Source organism: Oreochromis aureus, linkage group 13 (assembly GCF_013358895.1).
Source record: "Oreochromis aureus strain Israel breed Guangdong linkage group 13, ZZ_aureus, whole genome shotgun sequence".
In the NCBI taxonomy this organism is placed as follows: Eukaryota; Metazoa; Chordata; class Actinopteri; order Cichliformes; family Cichlidae; genus Oreochromis; species Oreochromis aureus.
The window spans coordinates 29533332-29555492 of NC_052954.1; the positions used below are offsets into that span (position 1 = coordinate 29533332).

General features: G+C 39.3%; 1 protein-coding gene across 1 annotated transcript in view; it reads left to right on the plus strand.

Annotated features, from left to right (window-relative positions):
- The first annotated feature begins 5327 nt into the window (after positions 1–5327).
- LOC116323555 (1-phosphatidylinositol 4,5-bisphosphate phosphodiesterase beta-1) overlaps positions 5328–22161 on the plus strand; it is a 35415-nt gene continuing 18581 nt past the window's right edge. Inside the window, exons 1-16 of the mRNA XM_039621431.1 lie at positions 5328–5453; positions 5770–5847; positions 7617–7685; positions 9831–9971; positions 10066–10145; positions 10454–10507; positions 11142–11217; positions 11668–11768; positions 13206–13369; positions 14770–14916; positions 15988–16145; positions 17217–17299; positions 17393–17477; positions 17595–17760; positions 19032–19087; positions 21117–21213. Of these exons, the coding sequence (XP_039477365.1) occupies positions 5451–5453; positions 5770–5847; positions 7617–7685; positions 9831–9971; positions 10066–10145; positions 10454–10507; positions 11142–11217; positions 11668–11768; positions 13206–13369; positions 14770–14916; positions 15988–16145; positions 17217–17299; positions 17393–17477; positions 17595–17760; positions 19032–19087; positions 21117–21213 (1558 nt within the window). The 5' untranslated portion in view covers positions 5328–5450. The remainder of the gene's footprint in view (positions 5454–5769; positions 5848–7616; positions 7686–9830; positions 9972–10065; positions 10146–10453; positions 10508–11141; positions 11218–11667; positions 11769–13205; positions 13370–14769; positions 14917–15987; positions 16146–17216; positions 17300–17392; positions 17478–17594; positions 17761–19031; positions 19088–21116; positions 21214–22161) is intronic.

Genomic DNA, 22161 nt, shown 5'->3' on the forward strand with positions numbered 1-22161 from the left:
GAAAACCTAAATTCTACAGCACACAGTGATATAATATAGCGTTTTCCCAGCTTTGTGACAACAGCTTGGAGATTTCTGTTTCTTCTTTTACCTTCACCGTTCCCCTGAGCACAAAGCTGGCTTAATATAGCAGGGGGAAACACAAAACCCGGCTTTAGTCCGATACCAAATTATTCTAGGCCCCAATTTAACATTATTTATATCAACTCTGACAGTGTTTTATTACATAGGAAAGACCAACATGCCATTAATGATAAGGTGTCAGTGTTATTAAAATGTGAATTCTGATTACATTTACATTGCCATCAATGTACAATGTACAGCTTCAAAAAATACTAATAAGTATGTGCAATTAGTAGCAGGTGCAATAACTGCATTAAGAATATAGTTGAATACATTCAGAAAGCAGCACAATACTAGTACAAGCACTGAAGTAAATGTACTCAGTTACATTCCCATTGGTACTGATTAGTGCTCTCATCCAATTTGGACTGTAAGATGTCAGTACTGTACTTCAATGTCTTTGGTGGGCTGGCGCTTGGGGGGGATCATAGCTCGGGAGGGCGGATGGATACAACTACATGCCACCCCCCACCCCCCACCCCCTTATGTTTGAGTTATTAATTCTTTTTGTGGATATTTTGTTGAGTCTGTTTACATATAGGGCATTTTCACATACTTCACTGAAGAGGTATGTGCCACCTTGTCTAGGCCTCTTGCCCCTCCTTTGCCCCTCATGTAATTTTTTCTAGATCCGCTACTGTGTAAGCCTGAATAAAATTTAAACAGTTGGGTAATCAAACTAACAAAAGAAACCAATAATTTAAAGCTGGCTGTAAACAAACTGACTCGTTACCAGCGCGTCACCAAATCTTCAACCAAACCTTGTCTAAGTAAAAGCCTCATGACACAGTATCAGCACCAAACCTGACTGATGTTCAAATCCCTGCACCGTAGCTTCAAAGCATGATGGCGAAACTACTCATACGAGCAGAGGCTGTTATGACAGATTAATGCCTATGGTATAGGAAGCACATAACATAGCTGTTAATATAGTGTGTATTCAAAAGTGGCCTCATTTGACTATAATCCTTGTTTGGTTTGATTCACCCTCCACTAAAACGCCCACTCTCTTTTTCTTTTCTCCCTCTAGCTCTTTATTCTCTCTCTCCTCTTCTTTCTCCCTCCTTCCTCTTCTTCTCTCCTCATTTCTCTCCATCTCTCCCACTCTCTTTCTTTCTTTCTATCTCCCTCGCTCTCCCTGTCGCTCCGGCTCTCCCTCTTTTATCCCTCCCCCATCTGTGGGAAGCTGCCGTTGTGCGCATGTCGCCGATGAGTCAATTTGTGGAGGCAGTGCATGCACACACACATACACACACACACATATCCTGTCTCCCACGAAGGCATCTGTTTCAGTCTGTCTCTCTGTGAGATGCAGCACCAACAGAGAGAGGGGGAGACAAGAAGAGGGAGGGAGAAAGAAGAGAGGAGGGAAGGATAAGAAAAAAGAGGTGTGAGAACAGAGGCACAGAGCAGAAAGAAAGGAGAAAGAGAAGAAGGGCTCAAATAAAAAAAAATTAAGAGTGAACAAAGATAAAGCAAAGACAAAAGACAAAATACAAGACTCTTCTTCAGAAGAGGAGAGGATGCTGCTGCAGCTGAGCATCTATGCCTGACTTCTGAGGAGTTCTCAGCTCGGACATGACTGACATGCAGCATCCCTGCATCTGAGCATCTCTAGTCCGTGCATGTGTGTGTGTGAGACAGAGAAAGTGAGGGTTAATGTGTGTGTGAAGCCATGGCGAGTGCTCAGCCGGGGGTCCACGCGTTGAAACTCCAACCTCCTTCCGTCTCTCACACGCTGAGGAACGGAAGCAACTTCATTAAATGGGATGAGGTAAGGACTGATTTTCCTCAAGCGCAAGCAAATAGTTTTATTTAATTGTACTACTTGAAAAAAATAAGGAGGCTGAGAAAACAATCAAAGAATTGAAACTAGCTGAATTAATGTGGAGCATGAGAAATTGAGGAGGAAGAGGAGGAAATGTGCCATGTTGTCAGATGTGTTTACTATTCATTTGCTGATTGAGCTTTGGCAGTAAGTACCTGTGGATCTTACCAGTGAGGCAGATAGTGTATGTGTGTGTGTGTCTGAAATGTGTTTCTGATCAGTCTTCTATTGGCACCTGTTGGCATCCACCAGTATTCACTTACTGTGTGTGTGTATAAAGCCCACACATACTTACTCCTGTGCCCTTCATGAGGACAGTCAAACACAAGGTATTTGCAGAGCTGTGCGTGTTCCTCTGTGTGCATGTGTGTGTGTTGGTATGCTGAAGTACGGAGCGCTGACAATGAGGAGGGGAAAAAAATGCTGTCCGGTTGCCATGGTAACTGACATGGTTACCAGCACCTAAACAGATCTTATGTGTGTGTGTGTGTGTTTATTATCACTGCCTTGAGCTTTATAATGTCATGAATCATACTTATGGAGAACTACTTAAGAACTAATCCAATGTAGAGCTGAATCCATTCACAATAGCTGAAACTAGTGTGTGTGTGTGTGTGTGTGTGTGTGTGTGTGTGTGTGTGTGTGTGTGTGTGTGTGTGTGTGTGTGTGTGTTTTGATATTTGAATCTCTCCAACACGTAGAGCCGGGTTTTATGAAAAATAGAATCGGTTGCTATGGCAACAGGTGACAACCAGGGAGCTAGTTAACCAGCTTCTGAGCTTCTTCTTCTTCTGGTTTTTCTTCTTCCAAACATAGGCTGTGATAACACTCAACAAGAAAACAAAAATCCTGCAAAAGAATGTGAAGAACTTTACCAGTACGGACATCTAATGTTTAGAGGACTGAGCTCAAGTTGGTTCCTGTACCTTCTCAGAAATAGGGATGGAGTAAAAGTCCCTCCAAGGGTAAATATATGCCCTTTTGAATAGGTATATTAATGATAGCATAAGAGGTAAGAGGTATAGCTTTGACAGATTTTATTGAACAGTATTAGGAGACGGTTTCTATACAATCAAGAAAACAAAAGAGAAAAAGAAGTACCATAGAAATATAGTGGTGCCACATGGAAAGTAGATGCTGATGTGTGACAGACAAACCATTGAGTGTCAGTAAGAGTTTTAATGCTAGTCATTTTTCATGCATGCAAACAATTATTTATTTAAATTATTGTGTACTCCTTTATATCACTTTGCACCATTAAATTAAGGTGCAAAATTCTTACCTGAGATTGGAGACAAGTTATAATTATAGTACTGACGAGTATACCCTTCCTTTCCCCCTGTGACATCTGGAATAGTCCAGCTTAAATCTTAAATCAATAAATTCTATTATTCTCACTCACAATTCACAGCTTTTTACGTATGAGGAGAACGTATGTTCTTTTCTAAAGATTCTGAAGAAATATGACCAATTTTAGAGTTCAGTGACTAATTTAGAGTTGGTTCAGTTAATGTATTTGGTTACTGTAAAAGGTGATATTAGTTAGTTTATTAGGTGGTATTCCTTCCTTGTGGTGGACTTTTGGACACTAGTGGATGTTCCAGGCTCTTTTTTGCATTTGTATCCCTAAAATATATTTCCTACCTTTTCATATGATTTCTTTTTTTGTCCATCGTTCAGTGGTTAAAAGACAGGTTTTTTTTAACCTAGTTCTGTTTTTATTGTGTTTTTTTTTGTGCTTGTAAGTTTGTTCAGCAATGCATTTGTGATGTATTGACTGAAGGAATCTGAATCGTCATCAGTGTCCTTAGCTCCTGTTGGTATTGATTTCAGCTGCTTTCCTCAAAGAGGGGATTCGTTTATTTCAGTAGCCTATACCCTTTTACATTGCTAATGGATATTTTGCCTGTCATGGCTAAAAGCTGCCAAACTACATTAACCTTTCCAGTTGTCCCTGGGGCATCATTTAAGGCGGGTATATGGCTCGTTTATACGCGAGTTAGCCCGCATGTCCTTTTTCAATACTATGAGTTACTGTTTTCAAGTGGGTGTGTTATACCTATAATCTTTTCCTAACCCTAACCATATACTGTTTTTCTGACAGTGTATATTATAAGCCAGCAGCCCATTTAACCTATGTGCCAGACATTTTTTATGGTTTTAATTTAACTAATACCTGAATAGACTACTGTTCCTGTTAATAATTTTTACACATTAACAAAAAAGCTTGAGCAGTTTCTTGGAAGCAGTTTTGCTGCTACAAACCTGATATCCATTCACAGTAACTGAGTCCAGTAACCTTGTTAGGCTAAAGCCTTCACCACTGTATGCAGCTGTGAAGGATGCAAAAGATTCATGTTGGAAGTGGGAAACTGTCACTGTTTCACACCTCCCTGCTCTTGTTTTGCACACAGATAACACTGTTGTTGGGTTTGAGCATCAAATCGATTAAGGTTTAGCTTACAAGAAGGTGGACAGCACTATTAATTAGATGTAACATTAAATTGTATTGGAACATCTTATTCCAATGCCTCAGACAAGATTGTTTTCAAGTCCGTGTCAAGGTACCAACAACAAAGGACACATTATGCATAGCACAGAGGCATCCGACAAAATATAGCATTACAAGCCCCGGGATGAGAAGGCACTGGCATGCCATAGTCTCTGTTTGTGTGTGCCCTTTTAGGAAGATTCAGTGTGCTAGGATGATGAGAACAAATAATTTGAAAGGGAAGAGAACTGGGTCCAATCCGTGCTGGTATGGAATAGGAAGAAGCAAAGCCTGTGAGCTAGTTTAAGCAGATGAGTTGAGCTGCATGGTATCGTGCTTCACTCTGCTCAGATCATACATATGATCTGAGCATATGATGCCATGCTGTCTTCTTCTGGCATCACTGGCATGTATGTGTTGTTCAATATTTAGACTTTTTTGCTGTTATTCATGAAGCACTTACTACTGATTGTATTATTGATTTTGTACAGCTTAAGTTGCTGAATTCAAGGTATATTTTATCTGTCACATCAAATTTTTTGAACCTTTTTGCTTGATTAATGGCAACTAAAACTGTTAAAAGATTCCATCAGTACCTGTAATAAAGTCACTCCAATCCCAATCTCTGTTTTTCAGAAAAGCAATTGAAGCCACTCTGATTAAACATTTATTAAACTGTATACACTCAAAGCTTTACATAGTCACAAATCTTTGCACTCCCTTGAAGAATCTTCAATTCAGCTGCAAGCTCCAAAACATCAGTTTATCAAATAATTTTGGGATTCAAACTGCTTAACCCCATAAAAAAATACTTAGTATTATTTTTGTCCATTCAATATCAGATATTTACACAAGGCTTCAAGGTGCTTTTATTTTTAACCAGTAATTAGCCACAGTAACCGGTCCTCTGAGACACCTGCTGTGTATAAAATGCTATGACTTTTCAAGCAGCAAAACATCAGAAGAGCTGCTCTGTCTGAATCCACCTGGAGCCAATTAGGAACTGTCATGGTGGGTTAATATGGATAGATTGTTAGTGCTATGACAGCTGAAAAGAACTTCTGTAACATGAAAATGAAATCGCTTAGTGTTCCCTGTTTAAAAGAGGTCACGCTGTAGTGAGTAGTAAAATAAGATTCTGGACACTTACAGTATTATCACTTCATGCCACCACAGACAAGTGTATTCTTACATAATTTTCTCGCCCTACCAAGTAGAAAGTAGAACATTTTTATGAGTGCATTAGATACGTGAATTATTTTTCTCTTGAGTTTTTATGATGTTTTATGATTATTTCATTCTCTCCACCTGCCTCCTGTCTCCCTAGGATTTGTCCACTGTCACTCCAGTGACTCTGCATGTGGATCCACACGGGTTTTACCTCTACTGGACCGACCAAAACAAGGTTAAGCACAAAAATCAACTGTCTTAGATATAATTCTCTTAGACTGGCTCTAGATATTAAATGATGAGGAACAAATTTAGCTTGATGCCTCAAAAAAGTGACATTAATTGATTTGGTGACTCATCAATATTCAGGTCAAAGTACTTCAGTCATTAAAACTGGAACTTTTTTCAGACTAGATTCTGAATCAAAGATGAATCATTAAATGTTTCATTACCTTCTTATTTTATGCACATTTGTCTAAATGAATTTGCTAATGAAGATTGGTTTTTTAAATTAATTTTCCATTTTGAGTTTGATTAAATGTTGTCTGAATCATTTTCTTTTTTGTGCACCTGTGAAACAGTTTTATTATTATTTTATTCTAATCTTACATACACAAAAATATAACCAAGTCTGATCTATCTGTTTTTGTTATGCTATGCTATGCTATGTTATGTTTTGCTATAAGATGCTAACATATCTTTCTTCCACATAGTCATGTCTGTGACCTTTATGTACTACATAAAGTGCATAGATATTTACAACATTGAGGTTCATTGTGCTAACAATAACCAGTTATGTTTTTGGAATGCAGAGAAAAAGATAAACTAAATGCTGCAGTTGGAGATCATAGCAAAGCCCTTCCCACCATGTGTAATGATTTTACAGTTTTCTTGCCTTTGAAATGGTTGCTTTGAAGTTTGTGAGCACTCACAGCCAGTTCCTGTCTTCAAATGGTAGTTACACTGACTTGGTCAGACACAAGTCTGAGTTAGCTTACAGTTAAATAGCAACAGGTTGGTAATTACATGCAAACTTTATGTGATAATATGATGATTTATTGTGATAAAGCAGTGAAAATAGCAACTCTGTTGCGATCTACATACACAGAAATTTGCATTGCACAGAAAAGTACAGTAAATACTTACATTCAAAGTCAGTCAAATCAGAACCACATAGATTTGAACAAATATTAATAAAGGCCTCCACAAATAATGAGGTAGTTGCTGCAAGATGGTGATTTAACTGCAGAATGGCATAAACACTCAGCATCCCTGCTTTTATTTCAGGATATAACCAGAATACAGCTAGTTTTTCAACCAGCTGAGTCGAGTCAGCTACTGCAAAGACATGAACAGCGGACAAGTTGCACTCAGCAGCACAGACTGATTCAGATTGGTTGCAACACATTGGCAAACTGTCAGTGTTCATAAATTAGACATCAATTACTTGCAAAGCCTCCCCAACCTGTTTGAGAGTGAGTCAGTCTGAGTTGGACCGTGATTATTTGGAGACAGATTGCCTCCCACCAGGTGATGTATGCAATCGCCTTGCGATCATAAGTGACCACTCAGATGTTCAAAAACCCAGAGGTTAGCTTTGTCACCTGAAAGTATGCAAATGCATGAGAAGCACAAACTGTATGCCATTCAGTGATTAGCTGTTTTTATTTTTCATAGACAATGGTATTTATTACAAGAATGTTGGAATTTATTTTATTTATTTTTTTTACCTTTGTTAATCAAGAGGCTTGTGAATGTTAGGGTTATGTATTCATATACAAGAACTGTAGAGATACAATGTACAGCCAAAGGCTGGGTGGATACCTTTAAAGAGGTATGCAAAAAGCAAGTATATAAGACAGCATGCCATTGCACACATACATGCACACTTTCTTTCCAGGTGGGCTTAAATCCTCAACAGGAAACAGGAGGAGGCCTTTAGCTCCCAGATAACAGCTGACTGTGTGTGTGTTTGTGCTGCATGTGTGGGTGTGTTTTCATTAGGACACAGAGCTGTTGGACCTGACCCTGGTAAAAGATGTCAGAACAGGCAGAAGCACGAAAACACCCAAGGTACTGTCATTTCTCTGCTTATATTCACCTCTACTTGACCCTGCACGTGTGAAATGTATGCTGTGTCCTTCCTGCATTGCAATTTTCAATCCTCCTACTGCATCTCTGTAGCCAGTGACCTCTCACCCAACAGTTGCTCCTCTTATGCAGCAGAATGTGATGTTTTATTCATTAAATTTTTAATATTCGACTTAACTTTTGCATTAGTTCTCGTACCTGACATTACAGCATTCGTGCTTTTATAATGAGTTGATGTTTTTTATTGCCTCTAGTTTTTTTTCTTTACTACCATGAAATACTTTAGATTTTATTTCTGTTACCTACTATCGTTTATGTTATATTTATTGCTTTGCTTCCTACTTCAATAGAAGACTTGTGCTTTGCTTTCATAAATAGCAAAGCATCTGATATATTTTGTTCGAGGGCAGCCATAATATTTGCCTGACTGGGTTTCTTAATGATTTTAATCCTTGATTGTTACTGTGACTGCCTCATAAGTCTCTAATAATCTCCTCCCCCTGGTCCTCCTCTACCCCTGCTTTTACTTTGTCATCCTGAAAATGATGTGCCACCATGTGAGGAGGGAATTTAACTGGATAATCACAAGATTGAACATTAAACCGAAACAAAAAAGAAAACGCAAAAACATTTAACAAACCGAAATCCTTGAAAAAAAAAATTTTAAATCAGTGATTTCACATCTTTCCTCAATAAATACGCAATAGGAGACATGGCTGGTGTGCCATCACCTCATGGCATACACACATTGGGCAGATCACCTGCCATCACAGGGCTAACACAAAGAGACAGACAACCATTCACAATTACTTTGAAGCCTACAGGCAATTTTGATTCACCAGTTAAAATGCATGTAGTGGGGTGCCAGAGTACCCAGAGAGAACCCACACAGGGACACAGAAAAGCACCAGTCTGGTTGATGGATCTGAACCCAGGACCTCTTTGCCGCCAGGCAACAAACTTCTTTATGAAAATGTGAATGATGCGCTTTATATCACTGATGGACATGTAAAATCAGCTTTCCTGAAATCTACACCTGCGGCAGCACTATTTAGCATAAGGTTTAACCCACAAGATCATGGTACTAACAGAATTCAAGACTATACTGATGTCTCCCAAACTGGCCTCTCATTTCTTACATTTTGCTTCCAAGGCACCAGACTTTTTAGTACTTTTTAAAATGTCCTTGAGCAATAATTCTCCAGCTATTGGCTGCTTTCTTACTTATTTCCCATCCAGCCATTATACATGACCAGTCTTTGTATTTTCACATTTTTTTATTTTTTTCCATCATGTCCTGGGACTGCATTTCAGTCACAAACCAGACAGTTGCATCTAAAAAGTATCTGGCAGCAGTGTTCACAAACACACTTTCAGTCTTAGACAGAAAAACATACGACGTAATACTATCAGTAAGATGGCATATAGTAGGAATGGCCTCTCCAGAGCCCGTACCTTAACATTATTGAAACACTGTGTATCATCTTGACTGGAATAAGAGGAATCTCCTTCAAGAACCCCGGAGAACTATTCCTGAAGACTACTTGAAAATTTGCCTAGGAGAATTCAGGCTGCGCTGAAGAACAGAGGTTGCTTTGTATACCCAGTGTTGACTTTCAGCCTCGTTAGAATGGTACAGACTCTGATTTTCCCTTATATACTGTATTTCCATATATATTTCCATAAGTTTCAATGAGTCGCTGTACCTATTTCCCATTTTACTAGAAAAATACAAAAAAATAAGAGGAAACTCAAGACTTGCATGAGGGATGACGATACCCTCTTCAATCAGAAAAACTGGAGAAAATGTGGAGCCCCTCTTGAGGAAGGTGACAAACATTAAATTATTTTTATTTCCTTACTTTCCACAAAAACATCTTTCTCTGTTTGATCACCTGATTTAATATCAGGTTCAGTCTGCACTCTCTTTACACATATAACACACTGTATGTTACAAACAACATGTCACACTGGGTAAAAATAGATGCAAATAAACTGCCTCAAATGGTCTCAGCCGTCCCCGCATCCCTCCAGCTCCCCTCACTTTCATCCGTCTCCTCTCTACAGTGCATGCCTCCCTCGTGGCTCTGATTCCGCTGACAGCTTTCACTCTGTGTCGTCCAATAGGAGGCTAAGCTGCGGGAGCTGCTCGATGTGGGAAACCTGGTTGGTAGGCTGGAGAACCGCATGGTTACCGTGGTTACGGCTTCAGACCTTGTAAACGTCAACCAGCTTAACTTCATCGCTTCGCAGGAGGACGAAGCCAAGGTGCTGAGCTCATTAAAGCGACCGTGACCATGACTAATTGCGATGATAATGATGATGCAGCGTGTGACTGTTTTTGTGTTTCGTTTTTTTGTAGGTGTGGTGTGAGGAACTGTTTTCTCTGTCTTCCAACCTGCTGAGCCACAATCTCAACAGAGATCAGAGTCTGCTGAAAGCGTGAGTACGCACACACTCATCAATGCACGCGCTTGTTTGTTTTATTAAACAGTATATGCCTTAAAGGGAAGCACAGATGTGGATTTGTGGGGTTTGGAGGTTAATAAAAAAAATACTGAGTCCTTTGTGATAAACTTAATCATCCCTGCTGCTTCCTGACAGCTTTTTGAAACCTATTTTCTGCAAATCTTTTAATCTTAATGGTTTTGCAAAATGCTTCATTCACACACACCGCTGACCCATTTGCCCGACCACTTTTGCTACTTCACCCTTTGAAACTGACACCTTCTCTAATTTTTCTGTTTCAGGTACATCAAGTTAACTCTTCAGCCGAATGCAGAGGGGAGAATTCCTGTCAAGAAGTGAGTTCCCAATAATTATTAGATCCCCAAGCCTCACTCAGTGGTTCTGCACGAGCATTCGCTTTGAGGCACATGTTACAGTATATGGTTGGGAACGTGAGGAATTAGCCTGACGAAATCTTCAGAGACACGCACAAACTTTAACTTTGCTCTTTCCTGTCCCTTGCTTCCAAAAATAAACTTAATTCCATGTGCACTTGGGGAAGCAAAAACAGGGACAGGATTCATGAAGGTGCTTAATTCAGCACTGACCTGGTAATCAACCACTGCCAGAGCATGAGATGGATAATACAGTTATGACAGGAAGCTGTATTTTAGAAGCAAACTGAGAGCAGAATTAAGGTCAGCTGATATCTAAGAAGCCGAGGGAGTAGAGTTTTAAGAAAGCCCGCACGGTTTGACAGTTTGCACAGTCGAAGCACCGGGCTCGAGTGAAGAGGGTGAGATTTGCCAAAGTGAAATTGCGTACACGGGAGAATAGTTGCATTTCAAGAACCGTTATGGAGGATTAGCACCATAAATGTTGGCCCATTAGTTGGAGAGAAGAATATGTAGAGGTTATTACGGAAAGTAAAAATATGGGTTTTGGGTTGGTGGCATGTTCATAATATTGTTGCACCACTGTCTGTTTCAGTATTGTTCGGCTGTTTTCATCGGACAGAAAAAGAGTCGAGAATGCCCTGGAGAGCTGCAAACTGCCCTATGGACGGGTAAATACTTCAGTTAGTTTGTATTATTATAGGTGGCAGGGAATGAAAGAGACACATGAAAAGCTTCTCTGTTTTCATGGATAACTACATATTAGACTCACAAAGTTTTTTGTTTTTTTCTCTCTTTTTCTCTTTATCCTTTCTTCTCGGTTTTCTGCTTGCTGTTGAAGCTTTTGTCTGTTGGTTTTGTCCAGAATGACTCACGGTGCATGGATGGGTGAAATAAGCTCAGATATCTGGGTCATCAAGTTTTCAAGCAGCCACTTCCAATTCAAAACAGATTCGTGTTGATTTTACATGAATCACACATTGAATATTCCTGTGAGCACAGAAAGGTTGTTTTTGAAGAAGACATGTTGGAGGGAAAGTTGCATTTTAAAAAGGTTTTTGAACTTTGTTTTGCAGTTGGCATTATCAATAATTAATGCCCATGTTCTTTGTATTTGACAGGGTGACAGCATCAAACTGGAAGACTTAACACTTGAAGTTTACCGGAACTTCTTGGACAGTCTGTGCCCTCGCCCTGAGCTTGGGAACATCTTCAAACTGCAGTAAGTAAACAGAAAATAACTTGAGCTTGAGCTTTTGCTGCAGCCACTGACCTCTACTCAGCTAATAGATGTATTAAAGATGAAGAAGCTACTCTACAAAATGAAAAGTTGTTATTTGCTTCAGGCCAATTTTTTTGATATCAGAAAAATCGTGAATAATGATTCATCGTCTGTCCCACTTGTAGAGACAGACAGGGATTGAAGAAACTGGTTGATCTTTAGCTTTGCAGCAGTAATCATATTCTTAACACTAATATAGCCTCTCTGCCAATGATGTTATGCAACGGGACCAGTTTGTTAGAAGTAATTAGCTTTCTGGAGCCCATCCAAATCCTGATCCTGGAATTTTTTGAATGTAATTGTGTCCCTGGAACCAGAAAGGTGTCTAAATCTGAATCTATTTGTAATAATTTCTTGAACAACAAGACGATACGTCACAATTTTTTTCTATTTCAAGTTGATATGCAGTTGGGAAGATATGATGATTAAGACCTCCTTAAGACCAGTCAACAACCCCCTGGCCACCACTGATCACCAGGAAAAAAATGTCTATTCTGCAAAATAGACATTCTGCCTTTTTCTCTCCGAGCTGCAGTGAAACTGCAAACATGTATGCAAACTACTTGTAGCCTAGTAATGACCGCAGCAATCACCAGGTTTTCAGTGCATCATCATATGCCTCTTTACTACCAGTTTCACACAAGACACTGTCAGCAATCTCCACCAACCACTCGCTTACTAGTCGCAGAAAACACACTTTTCCCGCATGACTCGTGGTTGCTAGATGAGTGCCAACAGGTCTCTAGGCCTGTGTGACTGAGACCTTAACCATTGGGAGATCTCAAATTCTGAAATTTCACATCATATTGTCACACTTGGAATAACAACTTGATATTAAAAGAAATTGAGGTGTATCATCTAGTTGTTCTCAAATATTATCACAGGGCATTTTTGCATCGAAGAAACTGGAATCAATAAAGAATGATAATAATAAAATAATTTAAATGTTTAGCAATAATTTTTGTGGTACTTGTACTACACTTGTACTTGTAGTAGTAGTTCTCTGTATCTGGATTTTTTTCTAGCTTTGGAAAGAAGTAGATAAATCTGTACAATGTGAGAACTGGCAGAGTTATGCAGCATACCACTTGTACATTTGTTCTAGTGGTTTCTCATCACACAACAAAACATGTTGACGTATTCCAGTTTCTACAGACTTCCTAAACCATTATAAATTGATTTAACTTAACTGATTTAATCAATTGATAAAACCAATACAATAGCACTCTTCCCATTTAAAATCTGTTTTTCAAGAATATGAGGTTAAGCAGCACTCCAGCAGTGGTTCCACAAAAATACACAAACAGCATACAAATTTCTGAGAAGGTTTATCCTCTAATGCTTTCGCTTTCAACCTGACTCTGCTCCGCTCTGCAGAGGAGCCAATGATGGGATGCTGTCAGTCGATCAGATGACAGAGTTCATCAACAATAAGCAGAGAGACCCAAGGCTCAATGAAATCCTCTACCCACCTCTTCGTCCTGCACAGACGCACACTGCGATGGAGAGGTATCAACATGACCAGGCACAACTGAAGACAGGTACACACTTAGACAAGCAGATTTTGCTGGAGGTTTTATGTGTTTGTTTGTTTTTTGTTTTTTTTTTACTTTTTACCTTTCTAACCCACCTACATACTAACTCTGTAATTTGTGTAGATCCTACCAGAAGAAATTTAGGTATCTACTTTGTATCAAACATCAACTACTGTTTTTTTTTCACCTATAAGATAACAGTGCTGCTATATAAGAAATGATGATTATGTTCATATTATATTATATTTCCTTATCAGAAATTAGAAATTACTTATAGAGGAGGGTTGAGAAATTTTAAATTTAAAAGCTGAAGCTTTATTCTAGGATGGCGACAAGTCACTAAAGGGTTTAAAGAGTATGACTATGATGCTATGACGCTAACATTTACAGATCTCAGCCCAACTGAACACCAAACAGCATTGTGGACAGTCGTGTCAGACTGTGCGCTCCATCATTATCATCACCAAATGACAGGATCTTTTATAGAAAAATGGCGTTCATTCCCAAGGTCCCAAAGGTCCTCTGATAATCTGGTGACTATGGAGGCCATTTGATTACAGTAAACTCATTGTCTTGTTGGCAAAACCAGTTTGAGATGATTAGCTTTGTGAGCTGACAGAAGATGGGCACATTGTGGTCATAAAGGGATGGACATGTTCAGCAACAAAACTCGTCTGGCATTTAAATGTTGATAAATTAGTAGTAAAGGGATCAAAGTGTACCAAGAAAATATCCCACTCGCAATTACACCACCGACAGCAGCTGTTGATACAAGGCAAGATGATTCCATCTTTTAATGGTTTCTTCTCCAAACCCTGTCATCGGAATATTACAGCAGAAGTTGAGACTTCTCAGACCTGGTAAAGTTTTTCCAATATTCTGTTGTCCACTTTTGGTGAGCCTGTATGAACTGTAGCATCATTTCCTTTTCTTAGCTGACAGGAGTGGCACCCAGTGTGGTTTTCTGTTGCAGTAGCCAATGTGCTTCAAGGTTCAACATGTTGTGCATTCAGAGATGTACCGTAGTTATATTGAGCTGTTATTTGAGTTCTGCTGCTTTCCTTTCAGCTCAAAGCAGTCCGGTCATTCTCCTTTGACCTCTGGCATTTACAAAGCATTTTTTTCACTGAGGGCTGACGCTCACTGGCTATTTTCTCTTTTTCTGTCTGTAAATACTAGAGATGGTTGTGTGGGAAAAAAGAGTTGCATCTTCTGAAATACCAGCCTGTGTGCCACCAAACACTATGCCACTTTCAAATTCACTTTCCCAACTTCATTAGATTTTCTTGATTACGCCTAAATGCAGTAAGAGTCAAAGTGGCCAGTTTTTATTGTCCTGAACTGATTTTTGTTGGAATGGGGTTCTCACTTTTTGTCTTTTCTGTTTGTGTGAACATTATTTTTAGGCAAGATCTCCCTCCAGGCGTTCTCCAGTTATCTGTCTAGTGATGAGAATGGAGTCATTCCACCAGACAAGCTGGATCAGTCTGAAGACATGAGCTTCCCGATATCTCACTATTTCATCAACTCATCGCATAATACTTACCTGACAGGTACGCATGCACAAGTCCTAAAAGCTCAGCAATAAATCCATTACTTTCCATCACCGGTCTGATCCAAATACAATCTCTTTGATAGGCATCGGCAACTTCTTGGGAGAGAACAAATTAGTGTGAAGAAAATAAAATAAAATATTTGTCTGTTCAGTTCATAACTGATGCAAACAGGAGAAAAGGTGAATTACCAAACTTTTTTATTAGTTGTGACTCAAATACATCCAAAGTCTTCTTCAAGTTGACAGTTTAATTCTGCCAACAAAGCAGAGTATCGGGGCAACACACAGCTCTACTAAGAGAGCCATTATAGTTTTTCAGAGTGACACTGAGCTAAACAACATCCCAGAAAAATACCTCTGCTAAACAACAAGTATGGATTTGCAGCAACAAAAGCACTTTAATGGCATGTAAATGAGCCAAATGCAGATCTCATCCAGATTTTTCCAAATAGGCTGAGCATTATTGAAGACACAAAGGAAATGGGGCACAAAGCGACTTAACACGCACATAACATTTTTCAGTTTCATCAAAATTATGCACAGACCCGAGGCCTGTTGCACCTGAGTCTAAAACGAGATGGCCTAAAAAGAGAGGTTGGAATCGTGGCCTGGTGGGATTCAAGTGTCTCCTGCTTCTTCTGCTTCTATAAGCATGCAAACTCCCTGCTTGTCCAACAGTTAGAAAAAAGGAAAATATTTGATGGAACTGGTTGTATATTACACAAGGAGACAAGGTGTGACTCTAATAATCCATGCATTATTTCACACCTTGGCTCATGTGACTACTCACATGACAAATAGTGGACCAACAACCTTCGGGATCAGCAATCCTGCTATTTTTGAAATACCTGGTACGCTTCATGAGTTGTTTTAGAACCAAAGAAGACTCTTGGATGAGAGATGAAACATTCTAACAAAGCAAAAAGAAGTCATTTCCTTCTTTTCAAGTCCTCAAGTCTACCATGACCTCAGTGACTGAGAGCCTACACAGACATACTTCCAGGAAGTAGCTTTTTATTTAAATCTATAGCTTTGTTTTGCATCATTTGTTCTTGTCCTTGTGTTTCAGCGGGCCAGCTGGCCGGGAGCTCCTCAGTAGAAATGTACAGGCAAGTTCTGTTGGCCGGGTGCCGCTGTGTGGAATTGGATGTGTGGAAAGGACGGACTGCTGAGGAGGAACCTGTCATCACTCATGGATTCACCATGACCTCAGAAATCTCCTTTAAGGTGTGTCTAAGTGTGAATGAAATCAGCCACAGACTTATCATGCAACTTAAGAGTGCACATTTAGGAAGCCATTTAAGCAAATGTTTGGTACAGTTTTGTGTTTTCTCTCCAGAAGGTTCGTCTTAATCCTCTTGGTTGTTTGGTCTATATGCTCTTCTTTTCTCTCTTTGCTTCCCAGTCACCAAAAGCAGCCATAGCAGATGGCTGCCCCTCCCTCAAGCAGTTTTTGCTGGACATCTTCCTGTTTAAAGGATTTTTTTTTCTCCACACTCTCGCCAAGCATTTGCTCATAGGGCAGTTATTGTTTTTTTGTCTATAATGTTGTAACATGGACAATAATGGTCTTGGTGCTGTTGAAATATAAATAGAACTGGATTAAAACCTTCTGAATTTGATTGCTCACATTGTTTTTGTGGCTGTATGAAAATGCCAAACCATCTGCAATGATTCTGGACTGTTTAAGAGCTAATTACAACCTCTTAGTCATCTGGCTTAGATCTTCTGCTTGTTAAAGAGGCCAGCTTGTGTTTGTTTTGAATGGTCCTGATTGCTAGAATACATAAAATGTTTCAACCATTAACTTTTAAAAGCAGGCTAAAAACATTCATTTTCTCTGAGGGATTGTTGTACTTTTTGTGTACATGATTATCATGGCCATAAGAATTCACAATAACTATAGCATTGCAAACACCCCATATCTTATTCACAATACAACATAGAAAACATGTCAAATGATGAAACTAACAAAATGTACCATTGTAAGAAGAGGCAGAATCATGTCTCAACAAACTGGAAATCTACACGTCCACACCATTGCTGGACTTTTGTCTCACATAGGATTCTAGATGTTCAACAGTCCTGACTCTGTAATTTTTGTTTCATGATCTGGACTGTGGGATGGCCAGTTTAACAGGGCTCTTCTACTACGAAGCCATGCTGTTGTAATAGATGCATTACAACACTGTCTTACTTAAATATGTAAGGTCTTCCCTCAAAAGCCTGCCTTGAGTTTCTGAATATCTGCAAGCCACTTTGCAACCCACCTATGTGTTTTTGTCTTTCATTTTCTAGGAGGTGATTGAAGCTATTGCAGAATGCGCCTTCAAGACCTCACCCTTCCCTGTGATCCTGTCTTTTGAAAACCACGTGGACTCGTGAGAATCTCATTATTTATGTCTGTAATATCCTGATTGAATCATAAGATCTTTTTATTTATATCTCTAATTTTCCATTTACCCATCTATCAGGTTGAAGCAGCAGGCTAAAATGGCCGAATACTGTCGATCCATTTTTGGAGAAGCTCTGCTGATTGACCCTCTGGACAAATACCCTGTAAGAAATACTGACACGTGAAAGTGTTCAAAGTGTGTATTTTGTGATCAGACTGCAGTTTAAATTAATTTCTCTCTTTTCTGTCTTTGTTTTCTCGTCTATTGTGTGTATTTGCAGCTGGAGCCAGGTGTCCCTCTGCCCAGTCCTCAGGAGCTGATGGGCAAAATTCTCATCAAGAACAAGAAATCCCACAAACCTTCCAATAACACAGACACAAAGAGACTGATGGACCAACCTGCCAATCAGAGCAATGAACCAGTGTCTCCTAGCAACAACACAGGAGGTAAGACACAAAGACAAAAGGACTTTTTTTCAGCCCAGAAATCCAAGTGAAATGTATTCAGCTGCGACAGCCTTTGTATGAAAAAATACAACAGACAGTAAATTCTTCTGTGGTTTCAACAGCTGCACGGGGCTGGAGAAATGTTAAAAACCCAGGCATATTCAGGCTGTAACTTAAGGGCATCAGATGTCCAAAAAATGCTTTCTCTGTGTGTCTTTCAAAGTGTTTTCACATTCAGCAGACGTATGTCCTCACAAACATGAGTCATCGGGTAATCAGCATCATTTGAAAAAGGCGCAGTGGCTGGAGCTTCAGCACTGTCCCTGAGAAATTTGATTATGTTTTAAAGACCCAGGAAAAATAATGTGATTACTGCCCCAAATCATTTTGTAGTGTTTAGTTTTCTGAAAGGTCACTGTCAGAGGACAGTACATTTCTTTAAACCACAATTTCCATCATGACTTTTTCTAAAATCCTTTGTCCTGAAGTATTATCTACTCCACCTCATCAGGGATGCTTAATGAGCAGGACATCCCAGATGAGGTCTGAAGCTCTTTTCAGCAATTAAATAGCAGAGCAGAGGGAAATAAGGGAGCCTTATTGACATGTTTGACATGCAGATTCTGAAAACAGGACAGCAATTGAGAGCACAACCGTGCATGAAGATCAGACTGGCATCTGTACTGAAATTCATGCTCATACAGTGGCCGTGACCCTTTAGACAACGACTGCCTGAGTGGGCTGAATAATCAGCACCAGAGAAGTTAAAGCAGAGGGCTGTTTACACGCCTTCCGCTATCTGCTTGGTTTATATTCTGCTCTTTGGTGCACAAATTTGACTTTGTCATGTGTTACTCAGATGCTATGCATGATTATCTACTGTTAGTTTATTTGTGCACAGATTTTATTGTACAGCTCAGGAGAAAACCTGTTGTCCTTGCTCTTAGGCATATGCTAAATTGCTACCAAACAGTCATGATAATGGGTAATTCCTGGATGATTATATCAATCACACCTGATTAGCTGTTCACAGGCTAAGTTTCCTCCAGTGAATACTTTTATCAGTCTCTAGCTCTTTTCAGCAGCTTTAGGACACATCTCATTAAACTGAAGTATTTATGTGAGGGTATTTTATTTGCATTCTGCTTGAAAAGCAGAATGCAAATCCTGTTCTTGTGTCAGCTGAATAACTGTGTTATTCTGGCCTTTTATATCTGGAAAAAAAAGACAAAGAGATGAAGAGATGATGAAGACTTGTTTAATTTTAACAGAGATGGAAGCTGAGAGTGAGGAAGATGATGATGATGAAGATGATGATGGTAAAAAGGTCAGTGGTGACATCGAACAGAGCTGACAGAGGGTCACCCTCACTGCTGTCGCCATTCGTTAATGTTTACAAGTGCTGTTTATTTTCATGGTTTTGCTGTTTATTCTTTAAGCCATTGTCATTGTTAATCTTGTTCTGAACCCTGAATATTGTTGTTGTTGTGGGTTGTTGTGAACACTTGCTTTTTCTTTTTCTTTTTTGCTGTTGCTTGTGCTTTATTTTTGCTGTTGTCTCTCCAGTTGTTCTTGTGGTTTATTCCGTATCTGTACCATTCGTGCATTTTCCTCTGTTTTCACAGTTTTTGTTAATAAGGTAACTGTACTGATATAGCATTACTTTACAATCATTTTATCTGACTGGGGTTACACAGTGTGTCTGATACCAGGATGTTGGTTTTGCTAGAGAATCATACTAATGTTGCTCCCACAAAATCACTGCAGTTGACTAGCCATTGTATTGTGATGTCATAGGTTTGCAAACTGCTGGGAAAAATACTAAAGTGCAACTGAAGTTGCTTCAGCCTGCCCATGATTTCTGCATATCTGCAAGCCCCTTTGCAACCCACCTTCATCCCAGCCAGAGTCATATCTGTTGCTGTTAATGCCCAATCTGTGATGAGTTCTTAGTGCTGCTCTCTCAGCCTTTATTCTTTCTGTGTATCTACATTAAATTATAACAAAGTACAGAACAGAGGAATTAGATTTAGGAAAACATCCTGCTTTCCAGTAAAACAAACCATTTAACGACATTAAATATGTATTTAAAAGCCTTTTTAATTGTGCTTTCTTCCAAGCTTTGGCATCACAAAAAGGTTTTGTTGCCATAATTATTAATTTTTATATAAGATGAGATCGTGCTGTGCACACACGGCACCTCACTGCAAAAGAGAATACAAAATCACCTGTCTGATATTGTTTTAGTACCCCTAATGTACCCTTTAGTTCCCCTAATGAGGACCTTTGACACCTCTATATATGTTAGTAAAGACGTGGTTTGACGACCAATGGCTTTGGGGATTTTTCCAAGGATAGCTACATAGGCAGAGACCACTCTCACTAAACACTGAACAAACTAGCCTGTTTATGAGACATGCAAGGAGACTTTCACACTGGTGCTTCCATCTACAGGACTTACAAAATTTTTCTGGAAGCAAGCTTTGTCACTCTGCATTTAGCCAGTTATTTTGAAGCATTATCTAAATATACTTTGTTCTACCTCCATCTTTGCTACTGGGGAATTTATTGCTCTGCATGAATCAAAAGCTAATGTAGCCTTGAGCAAAGGTGATCAGCTGGCTTCAGAGATCTGGTAAGCTCACTTCTTTCTAACTTTTAAACTCGCTGTCTTGAGTGAAATCACCTAAGGCCATTTATCAGATTTTATGCAACTCTGTTTAGAGCCACCAGAGGTTTTATATAACGTGTGTGTTTTTTGCTTTGTTTTAAACTACTCCCCAGGAGCTGTAAACAGTCTTTGATATGCGTTTGATGTCAGAGTTCCCCTTTAAGTTTCAGATGATGATGAATGTAAATGAATAAAAGTAGAAGAGACATAATGTGGCAAGAGATATCAAACAGACCAGACAAGTGTGTTAGGTGTTGAGACAGAAAGACAGAATTCATTACACAGACGAGAGTGAAAGGTTGAAAACAAATAAAAAAGCACAACAAAAAGTAACAGGATAAACAAAAAATGAAATGAAAAGCAGGTCTGACGTGAGATCGGGTTAGAGTGTGTGCACAAGTGTTTGTGTATTTGTGTTTAAAATGTCGATGGAATTCATTTTGCTGTATACTTTTATTGTTGTGTTGGTATTAGTGTTTGCTGTCAGATTCTGTTGCTGCTGCCACTCTTTTTGTTTCTAAGTGCTGTGTAAAGAAATGCAGGACTGCAAACAATGAAAATGTCTGCTTCAAATGACAGCTGCTGTTCCCTCCAGATGTTATGGAAAAAGATGTATCTCATCTCATTGAAACTATGCTTTGGATGTCTGACGCTTATACTTTATTCCTTCTGTCGTTTTTTGCAGGGCTCAGCCGAGCGGGAAGCAGTGGCAACAGAGGAAATGTCAACTCTGGTTAACTATGTCCAGCCTACCAAGTTCAACTCCTTTGAAGCCTCCAAGAGTAAGAAAAGCTCACTAGAGATCTGTTATTTTGTAGTGATGTCCACTGTAAGTCAATATAAATGATATAATGCATAATTTTGGCCTTCACTGTTTTCACGAAATAGGGTGTGAAATTAACTGAGGGAGATTTTTTTTATTAAAATTGGTATCTAAAGTAAAGTCAGGTGACAAATGAAAGGAAAAATCAGCACAAAGTGACTTAATCAGTTTTAACAGATGATAATGTGTGAAGAATGGCGAGAGGATCAGGTCAATGTTTTACACACAGCAGGAGATATTCAGGGTTAAAGGTGTTTTGACTGACTGGAATTCAACCTAAGTAGAGCTTGCAATAGGCAGGTCACGTGATCCCAGCCCATAGTTACCTGTGCTATGCTCATGCTATGAGTTTGGCATAGGGAACTAGCAAATTGAAAACCCCTAAATATCTGATCCAACTGAGTTGTAGATCTGTGTTTTCACGTTCAAAAGACATGTCTAGAAAATTTCAGGTTTGGGATGAATCTTTCAAGTCTCTGAAACTCTACTGTAGGAATGGAACAACATAATTCCCAAAAGATAGATCCTCATTTGGTGTTTAGGTGATGGTGGTGGAGAGAGTTGTGTAAATCAGGATTCAGTGTCCCATGTTGTTGTTTATGTGTGTGGGTCTGTGGCTGTGCAGAGAGAGCGATTGTGGGAATTCCTCTTTCTGTTCTCTTTGTCTGTCTCCTCTTTTCGTTCTTTCTATTTTATCTCTTCTCTTTTCTCGCCTCCCTGAGCCTGGTTCTGCCAGAGGTTTCTTCCTGTTAAAAAGGACTTTTTCAAATCCGAACATTACTTTCCCCAAGCTGCTATCACTTCTGGAGACCTTTAGCTCACTATCAGGTTATAAATTAAATATACTGAAGACTCAGATATTAACTTTTAATTATAAGCCAAATCAGGAAATTAAGTCTAAGGTCAA